We start from the raw sequence: 27350 nt of genomic DNA, 5'->3' as shown, positions 1-27350 counted from the left end.
GAATCATTACTTTGACATCTAATTTTCTACGTGGGGTAAAATAGTTTATATGTGTAGCAACACCGCTTGCATCAGGCAGTCGATACAGCGCGCGGGAAGGAACGCGCGGCCGTCAGAATCGCTCAGTAAATATATTTTACGTAAAAAAGACATTTGTGTTAAGTGAAAAATGCCTAATATTATAAACGAAGTTAAATTAGACTTCAAAGATGTGTTATTGCGACCAAAACGCAGTACTCTGCGCAGCAGAAATGACGTAAGTGGCACTTTTACTTTTTAATTTTCTGAAACGTTAGATGATCAAGGTTTTGCGGAAAATGCCTATAGGTGTGTGAAAATTATTTTTGGTTACTCGGAAAATTTATTCAATTATTTTACTACGTATTATTTTTAATCAGACAGAAATAAGTTATTTTGTATTCAATAAAATAAAATTTACCTAGACGCAGCTGTTTGGCGCTTCAGGTATCTATTTCAGAAACTTTCAGTAACCTTGAGTAAATACTCCATAGTGATTGACGTAAAGCCTATTTAGTGAACAGACAGGCACTTTCAAACTTTTTTTAGAATAAAAAAAATATCGACGAAGGTTTTATTTGTTTTTTAATCAGCTGTAAGAAGGATGAGGTTTTATATGAAGCAGTGAAGAATTAATCGTAATTGATCAAGTCGTTATAATAATATGTTGCAATTGCAAGACAATTAACTTTATTGCATTGTTTACGGTGCAGTAATGCGGAATCTTGAGTTAGATTGTGTCTGTTTGATATCAAGAGTAACTGCTTCAAACCGGTAATGTTCTGTTGCAAGGTTAAGCAACGGCTGTCGTTGTTATTTTATGGATGGGTGACTTTAGTATTGTATTCGAACAATAAACGGAGTTAGAACTACTTTCAGTTTTTATACTTTCAGCTATTCTGAATATCGGAATTCATGTTTCAATTAACGAAACCAGTATTTTTAATTAGATAAGCTATCGTAGGAGACAGACTGACGAAGTCTTTATTTTAAACACCTATACGACGTGAAGAGAAGAATTTTGAGAAATAAAATAAAGTAAAATAGAGTACAAAAAACCCATTCTTTCATATTTCTAAATATATCTACGCAGTGACTTATCTGGGATGGAAAAAACCTAGGTACACCAGGAATCTGTATACTTCAAAGAAAAAATATCGCTCTATTGCACTTTGAGTGTCAGATTCGTAACGAACCCCGACCCCTTTGAAACGCAAAACATCAAAAGGTGCACACAAAATACATCCCTAATTTGAATGTAGGAAGGTTCATTTTAGATATTCTATTCTATCGAATAAATAGGGTGAGGTTTTACCGGGGTAGAATGACCATTTGGATCTCGTCGATTAAAAATCTTTTTGTAACTCGAATCAAAGGAAAGGATAAAAGTTGTCAGTTGGTAATGGTATTTCAATTTAACGGATGTCTATTTGGCTCTACATAATATACCTATGTAAGTATATTGCATTACAAGCTTCCACCAGTGGTTTCACCCGCGTCCCGTTTGAAATACTACGCTCACCCGTATAAGATGCCTTTATAAAAAATGTCTATAGCCTTCCTCGATAAATGGGCTAACTATCACTGAAATATTTTTTCTAATCGGTCCAGTAGGTACTTCCTGAGATAAGCGCGTTGAAATAAACAATCTCTTTAGATTTATATAACATAGGTCCAAATGTATGAACTAGAATTATTTTGAATACCTAGTTAGTTTCCCAACAGTTTTTTTTTTAAACGTGTCAGAAGTTTCGGAGCCTAATGGTTATGGCACATTATAGCGGCACCGCAACAGCACGGCTCCACACCAGCATTTAAGTTGTCATTCAATTTAGAGCATTAAATCGTGTATATTATATTTCGTAATGTCAGGAGCCTTACAAACAAACAAATTTTTCTCCTTTATTATATTGGAAGACAAACATATACCTAGAATAAATAACCAATCCAGGAATGTAATTTGATGTTTCTTAATTAATCTACTTCTGGCTACCACTTGACAAGTCTAATAAATATTGTTTTCGGTGTCAGTATGAATTTTTATAAGACTAAATAAAAATAAAATAGTTTGTAAAACTGTTGTATGGTATGTAAAATAACTAACTTCCAATTCGACCCCAAATTCTAATCACTCACATGGAAAAAACAAAACAATATACATATATCCCTTAATGTTCGTCATGCTAAAAAAACATCAAAGAGAGTCGATCTATCAACAATAATGTAACATTTCTAATTCCGTCTGCCCATAGTCACGGGTACCTACCATGGTAATTTACTATGGTTCGTCACGACACGCTGACGTGAATTCCGTCAGACCCTTTATTGGTTTTTGATTAATGGTTTCATATATTTCTACTGATAAATTGTTAAGTTAAAGGCAAAAGCTTCGTCACTCCAGTTATCATCATCTGGTCTTTACTAATAACTTTGTGATTATAAAGTATTTTTTTTTACTTATTTGTCTAGCTTTTTCCTATGTTGGAGTCGCTTGTCAGTATTGATGTTTATTCCTCTTTCATGCAAAAAATAATGGACGGATTTTGATGAAACTTGGCAGTATTGCAGCTTATATATGGGCGATTCTCTGTAAGCTCGTTCAGCTCCATACAATTTCTGTCCTGGCAATTTTTTTTTAAATTTGACAAAAAACCTAGTCCTATGCCAAAGAAAATTAACTATTTATTTAGTTAGACAAGGAGGCCCACTGAATTTGTACCTATTTTCCGAGTTATTAGCGATTTTCCAAAAAATCATGACAGGGGACTGTTTGAGACATCAGGGGACTGTTTTGAATGTGAACAGAAATCCACATTTTATTACTTTTCTATTATCAAAAGCCATATATTTCGGGTTTTTATTACCGCAAGCATGACACGATCTCGCCAAACAATCCTCATTATACCGGTCGTAACATAGATCTTCCAGCAACTCCTGGTCATTGTTGTAAGTTAATATGTTAGCAGTATGAAGAGCGCTGAGCTTCATGTCTATGTTGCTGTGAACCATACAAAGACGTGTATTGCCATTTTGAGCGTTTGGTTTGACAACGCATTTCTTTCAACTGCTTACTAATGACGTCGCCGGCGAAAATGTCGTGGTGGGCCTAGTGGGTAAAGAACCAACCTGTCAATTATGAGGGCGCGGCTTCGATTCCATGTCAGGCAAGTACCAATGCAACTTTTCTGTATGTACTTTCTAATAATATCTTAGACCAGTGATCTGTTTCGGATGGCACGTTAGACTGTAGGTCTCGGCTGAAATTGAACATCCTTGGCAGTTGTTACGGGTAATCAGAAGCCAGTAAGTCTAACACCAGTCGAACTAAGGGGTACTGGGTTAGGGCACGCTACCATAGTGGCGGTAAGTCCCCTCTTTGAGGAGTGGTTCGGGAGGAGCCACGGCGCCTTCATTTACCGCATGACGCAGATCCTTAGCGGACACGGTTGTTTTGGGAGGTATCTGCATCGAATTGGTCGGTCGGTTGTGACACCAGGGCGCCACGCCCTGGTGTCACCACTGTGCGGACAGCTTCGAGGACACGGTGGACCTCACAGTCCAGGAGTACCCTGCATGGGAAGGGCACCGCCGGGTCCTCGTCGAGGGCGTCCGGCCCTGGTTCATGCCATGGTCCGGGGCGAGAGGAATGGGATGCCGTCGACTCCTTCTGCGAAACAGTCATGCTCGAGAAGTAGGCGGCGCAACGACAGAGAGTTCGCACCTCTCATCCCGGCTGGACCAGGTAGTCACCACGGGCGCCGGGTTGTACGAGACGACTCCCGGCCACCATAGGCGTGGGTCTGTGGGCGATGAGTTCAGATGGTTCGTCGTTCTTTTTAGACAACCGGCCCGTGTCGGTGGCGTGCGTAGTTCCACGCGCTCCTCAAGTTGATGTCAGCAACCCTAGCGAGGCCCAGCAGGGCGTAGGCCTGCTGGGGCTGCGGAATTGTATGAAAGAGTTACCACGGCCCTGGTACATAAAAGGCCTACGACGGCACACGAAGGATTTTTAGTCAATAAAAGTCTGACACTCCCTCATCGCTTCTGACCCGCAGCGGGAGGGGTCATTTGATGATTTTTAGCGTCGTTAAAAAAAGCCGGTTCCACGGGTAACTGGGTTGTGGAGGTCAGATAGGGCAGTCGCTCCCGCCGCTCTGCTTCTCTCTTTTTTTGTAGTAATTCCTCTCCGGATAGCTTCTTCTTTTTAGGAGCCATATCACGTGCGTTCGATCAGCCTGTGTAATATAATTCAAGTTCATAAAGGACAAAACAATGCGATGCAATGACAGTTTGATTCTTAAATTAATAAAAGAGACTAGCGAATAAATTTACACAAATAATTCATGAAAACTATTAAAGCAATACGCAAAATACACAGTCCCCTGTTTTGCTAAACAGTCCCCTGCTGCGTTTTTTTGGCAAAGGACTGTTGCCAGAGGACTGTGTATTTCAGTTAGATTTCACAATATTTATGAAACCGATGTCTTATAGTTTTTTAAGAACCTACCGATCAATTAAGGCACAAATAATGTAACAATTAACTATAAATAGAGATAATTTAAGTAATTAAATTACATACAATTATTTACCAGAGGCCTGTGTGTGGTAGCAGTCCAAACGCTTGTTCACCTCACAAATGACGCTCTAACAATAAACAAAATGGCGTATCGTTACCGCATTTGACAAGTTTGCCAACTTCACAACAATTGCATTTCGTTGCACTAATAAAACGATTGTAAAATATTATAATTTTTTTTTAATATTGATTTAATTTTTTGGCAGAGGACTGTATTAAAATTCTCAGGACAAAGTTTACAGGAGCTTATTAAAATGAATAAAGTTGTAATGAGTGCTCGTTTTACGAAAATAATATAATTTCATTATTTTTGTTTGTGATATTAACTGCCAAGTGAATGTAGTTTCATTAAGTTTTTCGGAAATCGCATTTCTAGGTGTGAAAGGGACAGCCAGGGGACTGTATTTTTAGAGCTTCTATAACGTTTAGAAAAAAAATTAAAGTAATTATGGTTATAAAAACAAAGGGCCCATGAATCTGCAGAGTTAAAGTTTCATAAAATGTGATTTTTTAAATAAGAATTAAACTATTTATTGAAAAAATCGGTCCGGACAGCCGTTTACGAGCTTACAGAGAATCGCCCATATCAGGATAACATATGGACCTTTCCTTTTTATCTATGAGTAGGAATGACCAAGAAACCGCGGGCGGAAGACAGTATAATATAATTATCTTCCCATACGTTACGCATTCCACAGTTTGGAAGGGACATTTTTTCTATAAGTAATACGTAGATACCTCTACAATAGGCAAGGTTAACTATGTTTCGTCACGACACCGTGACAAGGTAAGACGTCACGGTATTTTATAGCCCTGCTTTATGGGTATTTGATGAAAAGACTAGCTGGATAACAAACAGTCAGCAAGAAAAGTCTGTTAAAATATTAAAAATTACAATACACATGAACATTGAGTACTACTCCGCGCAACTGAATAAATGGAGATTAGGTATAGCTTTCCTCGATAAATGGGCTATTAAACACAGTTTTTTTTTTTCAAAACTGTTCAGTAGTTTGTGACAGAGTTTGTATGTTTGTTTGTTTTTTAAACGAATCCACTTTTCAGCTTTATGATAATAGTATACATAGACCGGATTCAGACCGACAAAAAAGTTCGATTGGATTCGCAATTATCATCGAAATTTTCAGCCTAACATCGAGCTAACTATCGGCCAATACTTAAGTCTCTTAAATCTTAAAGAGCTACTCATTACCTTATCTACAACTTGGTTCCTGATACACATATACAAAATGGTATCAAGTGATGGCGCCCCAGATTCTAATTATGCAATATTCCTCGTTTGAAATGCTGCCAAAGTTCCGTTCCTGTTTATGCCAGATATGTCAACTGTCTGACTGCGGAACGTAATTATGTTGGTAAACAAAACGTTATTGATGGCGTTGTCTGAATCGATCGGAAAGTTAATGGCTTTTTTTTTTGTAAATATTTGAGAGGAAATTGGAATAGTTCTCGACTAATTTATAAGTATAGTAGACTACCAGTGACTTTTATTCGGCTGCAAATGTAACCGTGTAGGTACAGAATATTTAAATAGGTTTTTTCTTTGGCGTGATCGCCGACAGACCGAGTTTCGCTGATACATATGATATCTAGGAAACATGAATGAACACCATGATATAAAGTTATTTTAAATATTGCCCTCTTTGCTTTCCCTTAGCGTTTAAAACAAACGAACGAATTCTGCTTCTATCCTAACCTAACATATACTGTAACGGCCTTTCGGCAAATCCATAGATAGATAGAGTATTCGGAATGACCATTTCGAAATGGCACATTGTTTCAGCTGTTAAGTTTTGTTATTACCAATATTTTCAAGGCAAGTGCAATTTATACCGATTGGTGCAAAGACACGAAGGTCAAGGGCATATAATTTAGTACCTGAAGCGATACAGGGGATGGTACACAATATCGATTCAAGTTATATTGTATTCGTGTCGAATTACCTCTCCATCGGGCTATGAGAGTGTAGAAATAGTGAGTGCACCTGTGTCTGCGCACTATAGAGGTAATATGTCTTGCGCAGCATGCTGATCTCGTTGTAAGAGAACAGCTGGCGTGGCCGATAATCGGTTTGAGGACACCTAGATAGCAAAATGATTAGCAGAGGTGCCATAACAGAAAATCACCTAAGAAAGTAGCGCCGCACAGTGGATCCAAATTGAAAAATAGTGGACATAGGCAACAAAGTTCCAATATCGATTCGATATTTTTTTATGTGATTCTTCATGATATTCCAGACAACTTTTACTCTTGTGAAATTTCTTCTAAAGTTGATCGTTTGTCTGAAAAAAAATAAATTAGATTTTTTTGTATGGAGCGAATCACGTTTATTTTTTTTCTTTAATTGTACGAATATGTTAGGTCTGTGGCGTGAGTATATGATACCTAGGGTCATTCTCTATCCAAGAAAAAATATATCAGCGCCGGCCATCTGCAGCCGCGCGAGTAATCATTCGGTAAAAAAATAATATTTTCTATGACGTTTTTTGCTTTTTAAGATCAATTCAAAGTATATTTTCTGTCTCACTTGGCTGTTTTCACCTTATTTTTGGTTAAATATATAGTTTTAATGGCACATAGGTACTCACAACTAGTAATTCTAGCAGAGGTTTTGTTATTATTGCATGTTATCGGTGGCACCTGGATTGTGATTGATGACTCATTTGTTTGTGCGCTCGTCTAAGCGCATAACTAATTAGTCATCGAAAAATGCTCGTCTCTGATTGGCTGTATTTTTTTTACTACCTGCTAGTCATGTTAATATGTTCACTACTTGAGTAATTAACACTGACTATAAATACAAAGACATTTACTATGACCCTCTAGTATCGCTCTTGTCGCTTATTTGTGAACACGGTGAAATACTTTTATTTTAATATTTACATTAGAACTATGGCTGGATTTTGTATCAACCTAGATCTTTTTGTGAAATTAAGAAGTGGTGGTGATCTGAAAAATTATATGTTTCTATATGAAAGTATAATTTCTGTTTTGAATACCACAGTTTCTGAAGAAGACAAAAACCTAATCAAGGAGTTCTGTCGACTTTTTTGTGTAAGTCTAAATAAAAATGGATAGAGTCAAGTAGAAGCCAAAAAACTTTTATGAATCGTATAAATAATCGCAATTGGTTGGAAAAAAATATCAACTGGCCTGTTTGTGACAGTGTTGACCTGAGAAGTGAGTTGGGCTTTTCGGACACAGACTTATCTGAGCCAGTGGATGTGAATTCCCATGTTCCTAATCTTGCGGTATGTACTACGGAAGCGGGAACATCTACAGAAAAGGAGCACAGAAAACCGTTCGAAGACTTAAGTAATAAGCAAAAAAAAAAGACGTTCTACTTCCATAGTAGAAGAAAATTCAGAGGAAGAGTTGCAGCACTGGTACTTAACAAAAGAAAACAACGGCAAAACGAATCTGGCAAAAGTAGTCGAATACCTTTCCAGTAATCCAGAAACGCTATCCCAAGTACACGAGCGACTATTCAAAAAGCAGAGCCTAAGTACCGTCTCTGAAGATAAGTGCTTAGCTCTTTATACCTCACTTGCGCTCTCGAGATGGAAGTACTTAGCTCTTCGAAAATTTCTGAAAGAAGAAAACTGTGCTGCCTTTCCATCTTATCCAAAGCTAGTAAATGCCAAGAAAAGATGTTATTCACCACAAGAGAGTATGGAGATTACCGAAAAAGGAGCTCAAATTAAATTGCAAGCGTTATTGGACCACACTGTGGAGAGGATTTTACTAGATGTGAATTCTGTTGATAGGTCTCAAAATGAAGAATTCAGTTGACCTGGAAATGGGGGCTTGATGGTTCTTCGTCGCAGAGTAACTATAAACAGAAAACGTCAAACACAGCCACAGGGTTCGGTGATTCATCAGTAGTCATGATAAGCATCGTCCTACATAAGGACATATCCTACATAAGGCCTAAAATAACGAAACAGGTTCATGGTGAGTTGTTGCCTGAAGCAATTCAGTTGTTACAGACTACCGAGCCTCCCTGTGATAGCGAGATTATGGAGGAAGAAGAATGCCTCCTAGCAGAGTCCGAAAATTTGCCGGACCCACTTCTGGAATAAGAAATAAAGTGATCTGGCTCTGGACTGTTCCCACAAAAGCCCATCGGAGCTGGTATGACAAACAGCCCTTTTCAGGGCTACAATAATTTCACAATTTTCTTTCGATCATACGTACGATAACTTATACTATACGCTAGATTATGTAGATAATGATTATCAACGTCTTGCCCATAAAAACTCAAACTATTTCACCTATATTTGACAAATAATATTTATTTTACAGGTAGCAAGTAGTAAAAAAAATTACAGCCAATCAGAGACGAGCATTTTTCGATGACTAATTAGTTATGCGCTTAGACGAGCGCACAAACAAATGAGTCATCAATCACAATCCAGGTGCCACCGATAACATGCAATAATAACAAAACCTCTGCTAGAATTACTAGTTGTGAGTACCTATATGCCATTAAAACTATATATTTAACCAAAAATAAGGTGAAAACAGCCAAGTGAGACAGAAAATATACTTTGAATTGATCTTAAAAGGCAAAAAACGTCATAGAAAATATTATTTTTTTACCGAATGATTACTCGCGCGGCTGCAGATGGCCGGCGCTGATATATTTTTTCTTGGATAGAGAATGACCCTAGGTATCATATACTCACGCCACAGACCTAACATATTCGTACAATTGAAGAAAAAAAATAAACGTGATTCGCTCCATACAAAAAAATCTAATTTATTTTTTTTCAGACAAACGATCAACTTTAGAAGAAATTTCACAAGAGTAAAAGTTGTCTGGAATATCATGAAGAATCACATAAAAAAATATCGAATCGATATTGGAACTTTGTTGCCTATGTCCACTATTTTTCAATTTGGATCCACTGTGCGCCGTAGCGCGCCAAAATGCGGGTGAGCGGAGGAACGCTACTGTTTTCGCCCAAATACGCCTTCTTTGGGAACACTTAAAATTTTTGACTGAAGTCCCAATGAACCCGAACGCCACGTTAGTTCACTCGTAACTCATCATTTTGGTCATGTCCTCCGTACGAATTTGACCTAGCAGAAGGCGCCTGACCTACCAATATTACCTATGGCTTATGGCTTCTCTGCTCATATTTCCTTACTCCGTGGGAGGACACATTACAGTTGATAGGAAACCGTATTAAATTAGTCTCCCGTGGTTGTCCGTCTGTCTGAACGCCTTGGCCTCGATATTTCGTCCGTAACCGACTCGACTGAAAATATCCGCTTTGCACCGATTTCTTTTATCTTTTCGTACGTAGGTATTATCTAACTAATACTTTCTGCTGTAATTTCTGAAATTTTTGTCTGAAGATAACGGAGTGTAATTTTTATTTGAATGAGTCATCTACTACTGGTACTAGTACTTGGTACTAGTGTCCTGTTTGAACTAATTCCCGCACATGGGTAAAATGTAGCCTACATCCTTTTAGTTTAGACTATCTATGCACCAAACATTAAATAAGTTCCATTGCTTTTGAAATCGTTCAGGAAACTAAATGAGAACTTCGCGCATCTGGATAAAAAATAGCTCTTCATCATGTCAAATATTTTTCCTAATCCTGCTATAAAAAAATATAGTATAGTACTATAGTATATATATACTATAGTACTAGTTATTTCCTGAAACAAACTTCAATTAGAAATTTCAAATCGGATCAGTAGTTTCGGTGCCTTTATTATATATTACGAGCCGTTCCCCGCGGTATTACCCGCGCCCGGTGTATTTTTTGCCGCTCTGGTACATGGTGAGCAGTAGCGTCTACCTACACTTGGTATTGGTATACTCATATAAGTTATGCTACCCTGGTACATGGTGAGCAGTTGCATCGAAATTTCGTTATTGGTATACTTTACTAAGGTGAATTATGCTGTCCTAGTACTTTACTTTTGTGGTTCTGCGGCATTCCGTAAGTTGGTTTTTGTCTAATCACTCCCGTCCCGGGAATCTTACTCGCAATTTTTTTTCCTTATTTGCTCACCGTTTACACCTACCCTGGACTATGACAAACATTTTAAAACTAAAATCAGCTCAATCGGCCCAGCCGTTCTCGAGTTTTAGCGAGACTAACGAACAGCAATTCATTTTTATATATATAGATTAGTATATAATAGTACTACTATGTGTTACATTTAGCATTAGCAAATCTTTGCTTGCTGACCGTACGTTATAGGAATTTATAGCCGCCATACGCTTATGGTGTGACTTAGTTCACGTTGTGACGTCACACGGCTTTATCGATCATGTCATGTTAACTTGCACGTGGGAGTAATGGGTTATTTGTGTTCCGCTAATTATGTTCTGCAACGCTTGAGCGGCTCTTCTATAGGTATTTGGAAATAATATTTATCTAGGAAATTGGGTTGCCCGGGTAACTGCGTTGAGGAGGTCAGATAGGCAGACGCTCCTTGTAAAAAACTGGTACTCAGCTGCATCCGATTAGACTGGAAACCGACCCCAACATATTTTTGGGAAAAGGCTCTGGAGATGATGATTAACCTAGGAAAATAAACTTGCTTACTTATTATTTTACGCGTGACTTTAATAAGTCTATCAATTTAAGAAAACATAGGCGTAAAATGATACAATTTATCTCGCGTTTGGAATCCTATGAAAGTTAATGATTTTCCTAGGTTTATAAACTTAATGGTTTTAGAGTATTTTCCGGTGACATATATTCCTGAAATACCTACATGCTTTTTGCAAAAGTTTAAGAATTCTAAAAGGTGATAAATATGTATGTAGAGATGGTAGAGAATAAGAGAACTCTACAGCTAATGATCACGCATGATAACTATAATACTTAATTGTAATTTATAACACAGATATTCTGCAGATATTACTACACCAGTGACCCTCCTAAGTTATTTATATGCATTTTAATTATCTATCTGTCATCTATATTATTAGATACAAATTTAAATAGATAAGATAAATCATTGTTGTAAATGATAATAATTTACAATCTACTGGTACACCTTCATTTTTATTCATCTCGCTAAAACCATCAAACCACAGTTTATGTTGATCTCAGAAGAAAGCAGTTGGTCAAAAACAAAAAAAAAACAAAATCAAAAGTCATTTATTCAAAATAGGCTGAAAATCAGCACTTTTTGAACGTCAAAACAAAAGACAGCCCCCAAAAGCAACCTATACTTTGCAGACAGTATATAGGCCACTTTTTATCCTGGTGATGATAGATCCCCCGGGACAAAACCTGTTGTTAGAAGCTTACAAGATTAACTCGCTTCCCAATATAATGTTTTCTCGCGGTTTCACCCGCGTCCCGTGGGAACCACTGCCCGTACCGGTATAAATTATAAGCTATTGCCCGCGACTTCTTTCGCGTGGAATAGTAACTTCCGGTAGATTTTTGGTTTGACCAATAGGTGGCGCTATATGTCCGGAATAAATTTTATTTTTATATTTTTTTTTGTAATAAAAACTATCCTATGTCCTTTCTCAAGTTTCAAACTATATCTGTACCAAATTTCACACAAATCGATTCAGTAGTTTAGGCGTGAAGAAAAGACAGACAGACAGACAGACAGAGTTACTTTCTCATTTATAATATTAGTTAGGATGTCACTCGGTAAGAGTGTAGCTTTCCACCAATGAAGGAATTTTTCAAATCAGTTCAGTAATTTCGGAGCCTTTAGGGTACAAACAAACAATAAATGATTCCTGTTTATTATATTAGTATAGAAGATGTCCTAAGCATTTCGAATGAGTGTGAAAGACATAAAACTCAACAGCACCTCTTTAAAAGTTATACACTGGCATGGAAGTCATAAAATGTCCTTTATGTGATATTAAAACCTGTCGTTAACGTGTTCAGGAACTTCACTGTCTTTAAGATGTCACTCAGACGACACTTGACGACTTACTGACGGCAATCCAAGAGGGTACTTAGACTGAGTCGAGTCATGCTTTAAGAGTGGCGAATAAGTGGATTTGTCAGATGTGGTAGTGGCTAAGAAGTCAACTAGGTACTTATGTGAGCCTTCAAAATATTTAAGAAAACGAAGGTTTTTCTAAAAACCAAGTGGGAATTAATTTTTGCTAAATCCTAAAAAGAGAAATTATTAAAATATTTGTAAAAAAAAATCAAAATGCCATCTCTGTCATTTATTTCGCTAGCCAACAACATAGAATATTAAGACTAGGTATAATTTTATTTATGTATGTTACCTTCTGGCACATACAAGCTGTTGATTTGCATCCGTGCCATATTCAAGGAGATAATTATGCTAATGATTCTCGACCCAAATCAATAAAAAATTTGGTACGTAATTTTTTTTCTTTAATTTTTTTTCGGAATTCCATAAATGTCATCTAGCCTTATTTAAACTTGGCGCGTATGTTACTGGCATTAAAACCGTGCTGCACCCTCACACAAACGCAAACACAAAGCATACGCAACGATCACTCATAAATTTCATTCATAAAATTGGATTACTTTGGAAATACCACGACATTACAATGACAAAAAAAGCAGTGCATATTAGTTATTTCCCATCTACTGTAATTCCAATCGATTATTTACGTATTGTATGCCCTCCTCCTGAACTATGGCACAAATGCAAATCAACACCTTGTATACCATACTAGCTCTTCCCGCGGTTTCACTCGCGTCCCAGGGGAACTTCTTCCCGTACCGAGATTTTGCGCGGTGACATCTCTGCTACTCATTTTATTCTCCATATTATTATGCCAGTAGAGATGTCAGGTAAAGTTTGCCGTAGTCAATTCATTGATAAACTGCACCACTCAAATAATTGTCAAAATTTTAGGATAATGCTGAGTATTTGTCATAACATTAACTGTACCAATGTTTATTAATTCGATAACACTAGATTTTGCCAGTGGTTTATGCAGCGGACCCCAACTCGATACGTAAATGGACTATCTAACAACGAAATAAGTTTTAAAATCGGACCAGCCGTGCCTGAGATCAGTGCTTTTAAACAGCAAACTTTTCAGATATATCGACGATAGATATACGATGTCTCTATTTACATTTTCTCTACACCGTCTAAATATAACAGTTATCTTGCTGCTCCGATAAATTTTCATCTCCTTTCATAAATGCCACAAAAAATAATAAATAAATAATAATGTCGGGACACCTTTTCACACACGGTCGGTTAGCCCCATGGTAAGTTGTTAATTAACTTGTGTTATGGGTGCTAACACAACTGATAAACTACATAATAGTTACAATATTTATAAATAAATTTTGATAAAGACCCAAGCAAACCAACTCAGCCTTTTTCTTTACAATTTTTCAGTATTCTACAAAAGTATTTCGACTAAGAAAGTGATACGCGAATTGAAATTCTCTCTCTCATGACGTAACTTTAGTTTGGGCGGTATGCCAAGTAATGCGTTGAACAATACTGCTAGATAGTTTGAGATTCTTGAAATTTTATATCAAGGACGTATAGCTAGTTACGTATTCGGTTTATTTAATGTGAATAACAAGCATGGGGAACAAAATGACAAGCCATAAGGGAACATCTAAAAAAGTAAAAAATGTGAGTGTGCTGTGGACGAGGAACGTTACTGTCTTCGCCGTTATTCGCTTCCTTGGGATGCGACCACTTTTTCATCATCATCATCATCATCATCTCAGCCATAGGACGTCCACTGCTGAACATAGGCCTCCCCCTTAGATCTCCACTGTTGGAGGCGACCTTTATAAGGTCGTCTGACCTTTTTGTTACACCACAAATCGTTGACAGATGTCTCAAAGAACCCGAACACCTCGTTGGTTCAATTGTTTTGGTCATGACCACCGTACATAGGTATTTGACCTACAAGAAGGCATTCTGACATACTACTACTACATATTACTACTACTACATATTAGTACTAATTTCACTCAATTTGTGATACTTATCGCGTTTTCATTTGTTTCAGGTGGATTTGTACAGAGAGATCACATTCCGCAATTCGGGACAGACCTACAAGGGTGTCCCAGTCATGGCAAGCAACATGGACACCGTAGGCACCTTCGAAATGGCTAGAGAACTATCCAAGGTAACCATAATTTAAGTTTTTAGAAGGATAATTTGCCGACCAGCCACTTTTTCGTAACTGTTTATTGGCGAAATAATTTTAAAATTGGTTCAGTAGATCCAGAGATTACTCCATTCAATATCACAAACACACGTATGTATGTACACCTCTTTTTATATAGGTATCAATATAGTGATTGATTGTGTATTTTCTACTGCCAATCTCATATTTTTATGGCATCTCCGCTCATCTTTCCTTATTTCGTGGCCAGAGCGCTAATCCACAAACTATTCGGTAAGAATAACCTTAGTCTTACCACGGGGTTGGTTGAAGAGATCAGATAGGCAGTCACTCATTGTAAAACACTGGTACTCAGCTGCATCTGTTTAGACTTTAAGCCGACGCCAACATAGTTGGGAAAAGGCTAGGCAGATTACATAACGATAGTAAGCTGATAAAGTTACAAATGCGAGGTAGACTGCAAGGTAAATGCAATGATAATAATTATTTATTTATTTATAACATAAGATATCGACCGTCTGCTCGTGCATATCAACTGCAATCACGTGATTCTCACACAATAAGCATGGCATTAGTTCGTCTTTTAGATAACTCCTAAAAAGGAAACATTGTATTTTTTTATTTTCTCTCAACGAAGATCAACACGACTTAATTTTGTGGTACGTCACTTTAAAGCACGGTAGACTGCACATCAGTGGTAACTCACTCAATAGTAATAAGTACGATTTTTCGATAAAACCACCACTGACCTGAAGTTGACTGTACCTACAAATACATAGACGTGGCGTATACTATATGTGTTATATGTTAATATTTTTTGTGTTATATCTCAGGCATTTTTTTATATTATGTTAACATAAAAAATACGTTTCAAAAAAGTTATGGCTACCTACTAGATTAACAATTATTGGTAATCTAAAATGCAGACAATTAGAATCACTATACTTCGGCCGTTCAGAGAATGCGTTCCTGACACCTATCAGTTAGTCACGACTAGTGATGGGCACAACATAACACTGAGTTCGTTACCGTTCCTTCAAAATGAACCGCCGCATTATTTTAAGATTATTTTCGTTTTAAATTGGCGGAATCATTTGTTTTATATTTTAGTTATTTAAGTGGAAACCAAAAAAAGGTAATATTCATATAATAAAATTGTTTTATTTATTCTTTGTTACAAGTACATTGAATTGAATGTGCGAACAGAATATTAATCAGACTCCGATTTGCTTGAGGAGGTGGTGTCTTCATCATCATCTTCGCCTACATGTATAATTATATTATTATCAATAACAGAATCAATCCTGATATCTCGGTCTAACAAAAGCCGGGTAATCAAATAAAAACAGATCGAAAACACTTGAAAAACGTGGTCTATGCGCACGAAACGACAACGGACGACTGTTTTAGCGTCACAAAATGGCGGCCCATAACGCCATTTGGGGTTACCATTTTTAATCTAAGTATAAAAATGCGGTTTGGTCATAGTTTTATTTTTATATTTCATAAACGTTATAATTAAGTCTTATAGTCCATTATTTTCCAATTCTTAAAAAGAAAATCAAAACGTATTATTTTATATTATAACTGTATAAGAACAGATTACGATACTTGCCTGTTATTTTTAGCACAGCACTACAAAATATAAACCGCTGACATAACCTTGTAATAGCGCAGTATAGATTTAGAAAAATATTGTTTACCAAGTTATTTGACACTCAGTTTGGCACAAAATTATAACATTCATTGATTATTGATATAATAATGTTGTTTTAATGCTCCTCAATTGTTAAAACGGTAAACAACCAGCAAAAATATTTTTATCGTAACTGCAACGCCATTGCAAAGTTACGTCGTCAGTTCAATCGCGACGTGTCAGGAACGCATTCTCTGAATGGCCGAACTTATAGTAGTATATTATGCATTATCACAATTTCTAATAGCCGTAACTTTTATTTAACGGATTACCTATACCATTAGTCGTTTATCGATATTATTTATACATTATCTTCATCCAATAAAGATAAGCGCAATAAAATGCATGATACAATAGCCTGTGGTAATGTAATTTGTCATACATCCTACTGTATTATTTTGCATATTTATATGTATAATAACTATGTAAATACTATGTTCTGCGCCCGCGATATCAGCTTCTCGTAGCCGGATCGTGACTAAAACTATCCTATATCCTTGTCCCGGGGTCTAAAATACATCATCCTCCGAGCCTTTTTCACAAACTATGTTGGGGTCGGCTTCCAGTCTAACCGGGTTCAGCTGAGTACCAGTGCTTTACAAGAAGCGACTGCCTATGACTATCTATCGGGGTCTAAAATACCTCTCCACGGCTTAAAGGGTACAGCCGTTCTTGAGTTATAAGTAGTGCAAGTAAAACGAATTTTTTACGAACATAAACGCGAAAGTGTATATGTATTGAAGTTTGTTCCTCTTTTACGCAAAAATTACTAGCTGAATTTTGATGAAAATTTTGCAATCAAAGGCATTTAAAAAAGAAGATTTTCTTCTTTTCAATTTCACCCAATGGGCTCCGAAAGTACTGAAATTCTTTCTCTGTACGAAAGCTACACTCTTTTCCCGAATAACATAGGCTACATTTTATCCCGGTACGGGCAGTATCCATTAGACGCTGGTAAAATCGCTGTTAACACTCAGTGTGTCATACATTTGCATTAGACGAGTATTAGGTAGATGTCACTTTGTCATGACGAGCGTAACACGTGCCTAGATAGACACGCTTCTGGGAACATTAGCTGTATGATTGCCATTGTAAAGGCGTGCACGCATACCCACACTATGTGTTAGTAATATATTACCATGGGCTTGCCATGTGGGACGCAATTAAATAAACATATTAGGTTTTCTGATTCTGATGAGTATCAAGTCTAAAGAGTACGGGTCCGTCGATCTTAAGGTTAAGCAATGCTCGGTCAGTTCTTGGATGGATGAGCATCTTGACATGATAAGTCCCACTGTGTTTCGCAAGGCACGTTAAATGGTGGGTCCTGTCTGTCTTTTTGAACATCTTTATCAAGAAGAAAGCATAGTTTGGGAAAAGGCTCGTAAAAATATGTTGATGTTATACATTCATGTACCAATTCCCGATATTAAGTTTTCTTTTAATTCCTCCTATTCCGTGCAGTGGTACAATTTCCAGCAAGTTCAACTTTGTGCACTCACCCTTACTCTGCAATGCTCAAGTGATGTCAAAGCTATCTAAATATTAATATTTATTCATGCCGCTACAAGTGTGTGTGTGAGTCATGTATGTGTGAGTGTAGTTTCTCATAACGCAGTGTAAATCAAAATGATTAAGCGCAAACTAATGAATGGCTACTGTATAGTCCATTATTTTATTTGTGTGCGCGTAGTCGGTATGTATGTGTGGGTGTTTGAAAAATGATGAATGGCATACCGGATGGCAAAATCAGCGGATGAAGGGTTGTGTTAAATAAACAGTGGGTTACAATGTTTTATATGTTCATTTAGGTACCTATTGTAACAATGAATAGGATGTGCTTTTAACTCATAAGTGATAGAAGGGGTTTCCCGTGAATGTCTATACAAATAAGTTGGTACTATGTTAGCTGAAGTTTTTTTTTTTGACCTCGCTTATCTCAGAAAGTACTGGTCCGATTTCAAAAATTATATATTATCTAATATTGCTAGCTATAAATTGTATCTAATTATTATTAGGTACGGTAGACTGCACATCAGTGGTAACTGTCATGCACCTTATCTCAATAGTAATAAGTACGATTTTCCTATAAACCTGTTACCACTGACCTGAAGTTGACTGTACCTGTGCATATTACGCGGGCATGATGCCTCTTTTTAAAGAAAACTAATCAATGTTGTTTTTTTCTTTTCCAGCACGGTCTGTTCACGTGTATTCACAAATACTACACCATTGATGAGTGGAAGAAATTCGCTACGGAACATCCACAATGCTTAGAACAAATGGGTAAGTTAATAAAACCAAATGCAAGGGGAGGTTAACTTGGTATTCTGTAAATAGACTACTTCCCCTAATCTGGGTAAACTGGTATTGGGGAAAGGGGGTAGATAGATAGATAGATATTCTTTATTAGGTACACCAATTTTACATTGTTGATCTTAAACTAGTTAAAGTAGGTGACATAATGGGCGGTCTTATCGCTAAGAGCGATATCTTCCAGACAACCTTAGGATTGATTGAGATGAGAAGGAAAAGGGGTAATTAGCTAGTAAAGATGGTATCCTGTAAATAAACTGTTTCCACTTATAGGTATCTGGGTAAACGGGTATTGGGGAAAGGGGTAATAAGCTGGGTAAACATACCAATAGATCCGAGTTTAGCTGGCTAGTGCAATATCCATATACGTTATACAAATTGCACATTCAGAAAATATTGTTTCCTTAATTAAAACGTAAGGATGCCTAGATCTGGAATGTTAGGAATTGCTTTATCCCTTTCCTGTCATCGCCAGATCATTTTACGACTAGAGAGAATGTAGAGAACTCAAATGAGAATATAATGTAAATATGAGAATGTATGTGGGGATATGTAGCTATGGTCCGCTGTCATTAATGCACGAGCAAGTAACTGCATAATATAATCAGTCGAATCGGTGATCCGTTGTGTTAAGTCCACGTACACTACAAAATTGCGAAGGTCTGAATTTTGCTAGAGCAGCATAATTTCCTAAAAACCTCATTTTTTTCCTTCTCCCAGCTGCCAGCTCAGGCACAGCAGAAGCAGACTTCGAGCGTCTCACAGAGATCTTGAACACGGTGAAAGATCTGAAGTTCATATGCCTCGACGTGGCCAATGGGTACTCGCAGCATTTTGTCGAGTACGTCCGCAAAGTTAGGGCTGCCTTCCCTACGCATACTATTATTGTAAGTAATGGAATCCCTACTAATATTATAAATGCGAAAGTAACTCTGTCTGTCTGTATGTTACGCTTTACTAAGTATTTGGTACAGCGATAGAGTTGACCTTGAGAAAGAACGAAGGATAGTTTTTATCCCGGACTTTTGAAGAGTTCTCTTAAACAGAACTTGACGCGGGCGAAGCGGCGGGCGGAAGCTAGTAGTATATAATTTTGTCATTGATGTTTTTTGCTCTGGAATTTTTAAAGTATATAATCAGTTTCAATAGAGCTGTGAATTTGTTTCCTCAGATGTTGCTTTTTCAGTTGTTGTTTGTAAAGATGGGAAAATCAAAGCTCGTGACTAAATCAAAGCCGCACGGATCGATCGGTCATAAAAGCTAAGCAACGCTTGGCGCGGTCCTTTCGTGGATGGGTGACCATCTTCGTTTTATGGTTTGCCACACTGAGAGCAATTAGCTTTTTTTCTGAATATATTTAATTCATTTTCCTAATACAGTAGAATCCAGATATAACGACCTTCAAGGGACCGACGATACTATGTCGTACTAACCGGACGACGCACAAAACGGACAAATTATTTCTTAAGTACATAACTTAACTTGTACATACATACATAACTTACGAATACATATTATTATCTTCTTATATATAAAAATGAATTGATGCTCATTAGTCTCACTAAAACTCGAGAATGGCTGGACCGATTTGGCTTATTTTGGTTTTAAAATGTTCTTAGAGGTCCAGGGAAGGTTTAAACGATACTAAGTTTGTTGGGTCAGCTAGTCTTCTTATATATAATAAACCGGCCAAGTGCGAGTCGGACTCGCGCAGCGAGGGTTCCGTACAAATCCTGTATAGATAAAAAGTGAGTCTCGCGCCAACCGTTCAGTTTAGAACAATCATAGTTATGATTATTTTGTGAGACCAAAATAGTTAATATTTTTTATTTAATAATATAACTAAAATAGTAGGCCAGTACCTTGTAAAAGTTATTTATATACAACATTTTGTAGTCATCATTCAGAAATCTGATTGAAAATAGCTAATTAAGGTCATTGGGCATATCTGACCTATTTTGCAAAAACTGGCGGACATGAATCAAAGTAGTTTTAAATCGTGGACAATGGTATGACGTTTCTTTGAATATAAATATTTTATCAAAATTCCATGGAGACGAATGTCCAGGATCGTTTGAAAAATATAAAAGACAAGCAGTTTCAGAGGATTGTACAGGTTGCAATGCTAGTTTTTATTGTTAAAGACTTTTCATAAAGAAGAAGGATGTCAATTCGGATGACCAGGATCTGATGAGGATCTGGAAACCCTGAGAAATCGAGGGCAACTCTTGAATATTGTAGGCACGTATCGAGTCAAAACCAGATATGTGAGTGTATTTTTGAGGGTAATGGTAAACAGTGAAGGTTTTTAGCTGATTTGATAATGGAGACTACAGAGAGTCGAGGGAACTCCTGAACGGTATGTTGCAACTACCACGTGTTTGAGCTTATTTTATTCGTATTGGCGAAGACTTTCCACATAGATAAGTTTGACTGCCATTGTGAGATCGATAGCAAAGATCAGATATAGTTATGGGAACTCCTTTACAATTTATAACGTAACCTTGTGTTGGAGCTTATTTTATTTTAGGTGATGAGAATTCAGTACTAATGGGATCTTTTATTTTTGAGGGATTAATCACCTAACGAGCCCCAGTTTCAGGTTTTTTTCGAAACTGCCTGACGACTTGTAACTGTCGAATTGTAACAACGACTGCTAGAGTGTAGGATTCGGGGCTGCTGGCTTTACGTTTCTAGAGCCTTGACAAAAGTGTGATTCTGTCCTTTTCTTTGTTTTATAAAGTCGGCTTTATTTTATTTTGTAGCATTTTACAAACAAATCCAACTTCAAACATATAAAAAAGCAACAAGAAAACAAAAGCAAGAAAGAAATTAAAAAGATGATAGGTGCATCGGTCTAGAAGTCGGTGTCTAGAGAATGCATCTATATTTATTTAACCACCGAGATCTAGACCGATGCATATAAACAGTTTTCTTGTTGGTTTTAGAAGTTGTTTTTTTTTTTTGTAAAAAGTTTTTATTTTTAACTTTTGTGAAAAGTTCTCGTCAAAACGAATAAGATAAACCCAAACACGACGTTACTAAAACATACCGTTGAGGAGTACTCTCGACTTTCTCACGTCTCCATCATCAGGTAAGCTCTAAACCTTCACTGTTTGATAAAATCACCAGACATACATCTGAGAATCAAGTTTTAATCCTATGCATGCCTACAATTTCTGATAGTTGCCCTCAATTTCTCAGGATTTCCATCATCAGATCCTGACCTGATAATGGAAATAAACGGCGAGTATACTCTTTTACTACAAAGAAATGTTTTATCAAATCCGTCAAACTTGGTCGTTTAAATTCCCCATTGAAATGAGGAAAATATTTGATTTGATTTGATAATATTTTATGTAACTTCAAATTTATCATTTTCGCAATTTTTCCTTTATCTGTACTATATAACGGTGCTTCTTGCCGAATTTCAAGATTCTGAGTTCACGGGAAGTACCTTGTAGGTTTTGATTCCCTAGCGTGTGACGGAAATTCGTCTAAGGTGTCGGTATAACTACTGTATCTTTTGATCGCGTTAACTTAGAAGTTTGATTTTTTCACTGCTTAAAGGGACAATAGACCTAGGTATTTGGTATAAATTTCAATTTGATACCTTTATTCGTTTGTGAGAAATAAGGTAGTAAGTTTCATTTTATTAAAATATTTTTTTTTACATTATATAACTAAAAAAAATGAGATTTTCGTAATTTTTCCTATATTTGCATTATATGACAATGCTTCATGCCAAATTTCAAGACTCTGAGTTTACGGGAAGTATCCTGTAGGTTTTGATTCCTTTGCGAGTGTCGAAAATTTGTTGAAAATATAGACATAATCGGCTGTATCTTTTGATTGGCTTGGCTTAGAAGTTTGATATTTTCACAGCTTAAAGGGACAATAGACCTGAGTATTTCATGTGAATTTCAGCTTGATACGTCCACGCGTTCTTGAGATAAAGGGTCTTGACAGACAGACAGACAGACAGACAGACAGACAGACAGACAGACAGACGGACAACAAAGTGATCCTATAAGGGTTCCGTTTTTTCCTTTTGAGGTACGGAACCCTAAAAATGAATTGCTGTTCGTTAGTCGGACTAAAACTCCGGAATGGCTGGACCGATTTGGCTTATTTTGGTTTTAGAATGTTTGTAGAGGTCCAGGGAAGGTTTAAACGATACGAACGCGGGGCGGGGGTGCGAGTGCGTAGGTAAACAAAACATTGCGCGTGTGTCGTTTTAACCGGAAGTATTATAATAAATATTGGTCGCTATAAGCAGTTGGTCGCTTAAACCGGAGTCGCACTAAACGGTTATATTGTCTTAGTACCTATATACAAAACCTAAGTTGAGTAAAGATTATCGTCGCTAAAACCGATTGGTTGTTATAAGCGAAGTCGTTATATATGAATTCTACTGTATATTCCCATGATGTTGTATTTCCAGGCTGGCAATGTAGTGACCGGTGAGATGGTGGAAGAACTGATTCTGTCTGGTGCTGATATTATCAAGGTACGCCAATCGTTTTGTTCTCTAATTTCATGGTTTCCAAGATAACTGTAATTTTATTATCTGTAATCTATGAAATTCTGAAGAGAAAGAAAAATAAGCTTTAGTGAATATATATTGCTTACGTCTTCTTTTCTTTTTACACAGTCTCTCTGTATCTCTTTTTTATTCTAACCTTCCCGTAACGGGCCTGCTGGAAGAGATTTCTGAGCTGTGCCTTTGTACTATTTGTTCTATTTATCTTGTGTGTGTTCTGTGCATAACTGTGTACATAAACTCTTCTTCATGTCTAACCGAATACAGCTGCGTACCAGTGGCTTACAAGGAGCGACTGCCCTAACTGACCTCCTCAACCCAGTTACCCGGGCAACCCTATACCCCTTTGGTTAGACTGGTGTCAGACTTACTGGCTTTTGACTACCCGTAATGGCTGCCAAGCATTCAATGTCATGTTTATGTTTCTCAGGTGGGTTCTTTTTTCAGGTGGGCATCGGCCCCGGTTCAGTTTGTACGACTCGCATTAAGACAGGTGTGGGTTACCCGCAGCTGTCGGCTGTCATCGAATGCGCGGACGCAGCGCACGGACTCAAGGGACATATAATATCGGTAAGTGATTACATAGATTGTCTGTCTGACATCCTTACATACTTTTCTGGCTTTTAATAAGGATTCTTAGGGGCATGCCACAGATGAATCAATGATAGATGTACTTATTATACAATGTGTCCCGGGGATAAGTGACCGCCCGAAATTTTTTGAATATTTGTACAAAATTAAGGATAATTTCATTTATATTTTTGAAAAAAATCATTAAAAAAATTTTATAGTCAGGCCTGTTATACTTCGGCCGTTCAGAGAATGCGTTCCTGACACCTATCAGTTAGTCACGACTAGTGATGGGCACAACATAACACTGAGTTCGTTACCGTTCCTTCAAAATGAACCGCCGCATTATTTTAAGATTATTTTCGTTTTAAATTGGCGGAATCATTTGTTTTATATTTTAGTTATTTAAGTGGAAACCAAAAAAAGGTAATATTCATATAATAAAATTGTTTTATTTATTCTTTGTTACAAGTACATTGAATTGAATGTGCGAACAGAATATTAATCAGACTCCGATTTGCTTGAGGAGGTGGTGTCTTCATCATCATCTTCGCCTACATGTATAATTATATTATTATCAATAACAGAATCAATCCTGATATCTCGGTCTAACAAAAGCCGGGTAATCAAATAAAAACAGATCGAAAACACTTGAAAAACGTGGTCTATGCGCACGAAACGACAACGGACGACTGTTTTAGCGTCACAAAATGGCGGCCCATAACGCCATTTGGGGTTACCATTTTTAATCTAAGTATAAAAATGCGGTTTGGTCATAGTTTTATTTTTATATTTCATAAACGTTATAATTAAGTCTTATAGTCCATTATTTTCCAATTCTTAAAAAGAAAATCAAAACGTATTATTTTATATTATAACTGTATAAGAACAGATTACGATACTTGCCTGTTATTTTTAGCACAGCACTACAAAATATAAACCGCTGACATAACCTTGTAATAGCGCAGTATAGATTTAGAAAAATATTGTTTACCAAGTTATTTGACACTCAGTTTGGCACAAAATTATAACATTCATTGATTATTGATATAATAATGTTGTTTTAATGCTCCTCAATTGTTAAAACGGTAAACAACCAGCAAAAATATTTTTATCGTAACTGCAACGCCATTGCAAAGTTACGTCGTCAGTTCAATCGCGACGTGTCAGGAACGCATTCTCTGAATGGCCGAACTATAATAACAGGCTTTGCTCTTTTTTTTCAAATTTCAACTGACTGTATTTTTGCATTTGTTTGAAATAACAGCAAACATTGTTGTGAGCTATTGTAGGAAATATCATGTAGTTTATTAATAAATTAAAAGAAAGTGATATTAAGGGGGCATTTATTGGACTTATTTTGAAAAAACTGAAAAAAAGGCGTTATTTTCTTTGAATTTTTATGTTCTTTTTTTTCTAATAAATGTTTTATTACATTTTTGTTATGTTTGATAATTTTAATTGATAAACTATGATGTCGGCTAGTCAATAAAGAAAAAAGAATTTAAAAAGATGTAAAAACTTAGGAAATATCTTAAAAAAACTGCAGCACGTCACAGTATTTACAAAAAATCATTAAAAAAAAACCAAAGGCGGTAAGTCCCAAATATAAAGGAAATTATCCTTAATTTTGTACAAATATTCAAAAAATTTCGGGCGGTCGCTTATCCCCGGGACACATTGTATATGTTAATCAGAATGGTATAGTAATTCACGGCAGAGGCTGTCATGCCGGCTTATTAGGTCATTAAACCTGCAGATCACTGCACAGCCGGTATACGGTAGATCATCATCTGCCTAGCCTTGTCCCAACTATGTGGGGGCTGGCTTACAAGAATCAACTGCTTATCTGACCTCCTCGACCCAGTTACCGGGGAACCGAACCCGAACAATATAAAGGTAAAATTCTAGAAGTTACTGAAGACTTCTTTTTAATCTGATGCCAACAATTATTATTTGTGCTAGAAGTATATCAATTTTTAACGCCTGCTATGCCAAATTTCAGGACGGCGGTTGCACCTGTCCTGGTGACGTGGCCAAAGCGTTTGGTGCTGGTGCAGACTTTGTAATGGCGGGTGGTATGTTCGCGGGACACGACCAGTGCGGCGGCGACGTGGTCACCCATCCTGATGGCAGGAAGGTTAAGCTGTTCTACGGCATGTCTTCGTCTACTGCCATGCAGAAGCATTCGGGGGGCATTGCGGAGTATCGGTCTTCGGAAGGTAAAGGGGTATTTTTACTAGACAAGTCTAGAGTTCTGATGTACCAAAGTGGATCGGAGCGGAGAAGTTTTGAAACAACCAATAGGATTTCTTTATTCAAACATTCTGTCTTATGTCCACTCTTTTTCCATCCCGCTCCGCTTTTTTGGCTTATGTTGTAATCTTAATTCTTCAAAATAAGTAATGAGTAAATGTGTCTATGTTGTGAATACCACCAGAAGTAAATAAATAGGTATAACCTCTTTTTGGAAAGTTAATAACAGATTCAATAACCAACTTTCGATGCTCCTTTTCCAGGTAAAACAGTAGAGGTAGAATACAGAGGTGACGTAGGTGCAACAGTGAAGGACATCCTAGGCGGCCTCCGATCCGCCTGCACGTACGTAGGTGCCGCGCATCTACGGGAACTGCCGCGAAGAGCCACCTTCATCAGGTGCTGCAGGCAGGTCAATGACACCTTCTCCTAAGTATACGTATAGGATTGTACATCATCAGGATAGTATATCACACTGGGATAGCTAGTTCTGTCACGATGGGATAGTCGGTTATATCCCAGCGGGATAGGTCGTTCTGTCACAGTGGGATAAGTTGTATCCCATTGGGATAGTTAGTTGTATCCCAGTGTGATAGTAACGGCTGTATAGAATAGTTGGAATTTCTGTGGGATAGTAAGATCTTTCTGCGAAATGAGATCTGACTATGATAATTTTGATGGTATAGATTTTGTATGTGGAGTACATGTGATAGTGATGTTGCGAAATAACTAAGTTCTTGATATCACAATTTTGATGATAGAAGGACAATGTATTCCATGTTCAATTTTATTGTTCTTAAAATGTCTTTATCCACTTCAAAGACTTTAAAATCATTCGTTTGCTGTTTGTAAAGATTTGTATTTTAAACAGAGGAACTTAGTTACGTCACAACGCCACTGCGTCATGATTTTATTACTTAATATTGATGTTGAGACTTAAGAGAAAGTCGCTATGAAAAATCACGTCTTACTTAATTTAGAAAATTATTTTCACCTAAACATTGCACTACCGAAGAACATTGACAAATTGATTACCTTTAATAGCTTAAGGCTTATTTTTCTCATCTCGAGGCCTTGTCTTTTTAATATTGCTTTACTCGAGGCACAAGCGTAGCCTTCAATTGGTCAATGTACTTTGGTCTGGTCATATACTTCAACAAGAAGCAGTTTTTCTCTACTTAAGAATATACTTAAGAAATTAAATAATCACTTTGTTAAACTAGAAATTCAATCGAACTAGAAACTCATGAACTAAATGCGG

General features: G+C 37.0%; 1 protein-coding gene across 1 annotated transcript; it reads left to right on the top strand.

Moving 5' to 3' along the window:
* Nucleotides 1-62: 62 nt before the first annotated feature.
* On the top strand, nucleotides 63-26640 carry LOC124641470 (GMP reductase 1-like). The gene is made up of 8 exons (XM_047179539.1): nucleotides 63-256; nucleotides 14589-14708; nucleotides 18600-18690; nucleotides 19441-19607; nucleotides 23165-23230; nucleotides 23711-23833; nucleotides 25839-26055; nucleotides 26353-26640. Exons 1-8 carry the CDS (start codon nucleotides 170-172, stop codon nucleotides 26520-26522), a joined length of 1041 nt encoding a protein of 346 aa, XP_047035495.1. The 5' UTR covers nucleotides 63-169; the 3' UTR covers nucleotides 26523-26640.
* The last annotated feature ends 710 nt before the right edge of the window (nucleotides 26641-27350 follow it).

The sequence above is a fragment of the Helicoverpa zea genome, chromosome 22 (genome assembly GCF_022581195.2).
Source record: "Helicoverpa zea isolate HzStark_Cry1AcR chromosome 22, ilHelZeax1.1, whole genome shotgun sequence".
Taxonomy (NCBI): domain Eukaryota; kingdom Metazoa; phylum Arthropoda; class Insecta; order Lepidoptera; family Noctuidae; genus Helicoverpa; species Helicoverpa zea.
This window is presented reverse-complemented; position numbering and strand designations above follow the sequence as displayed.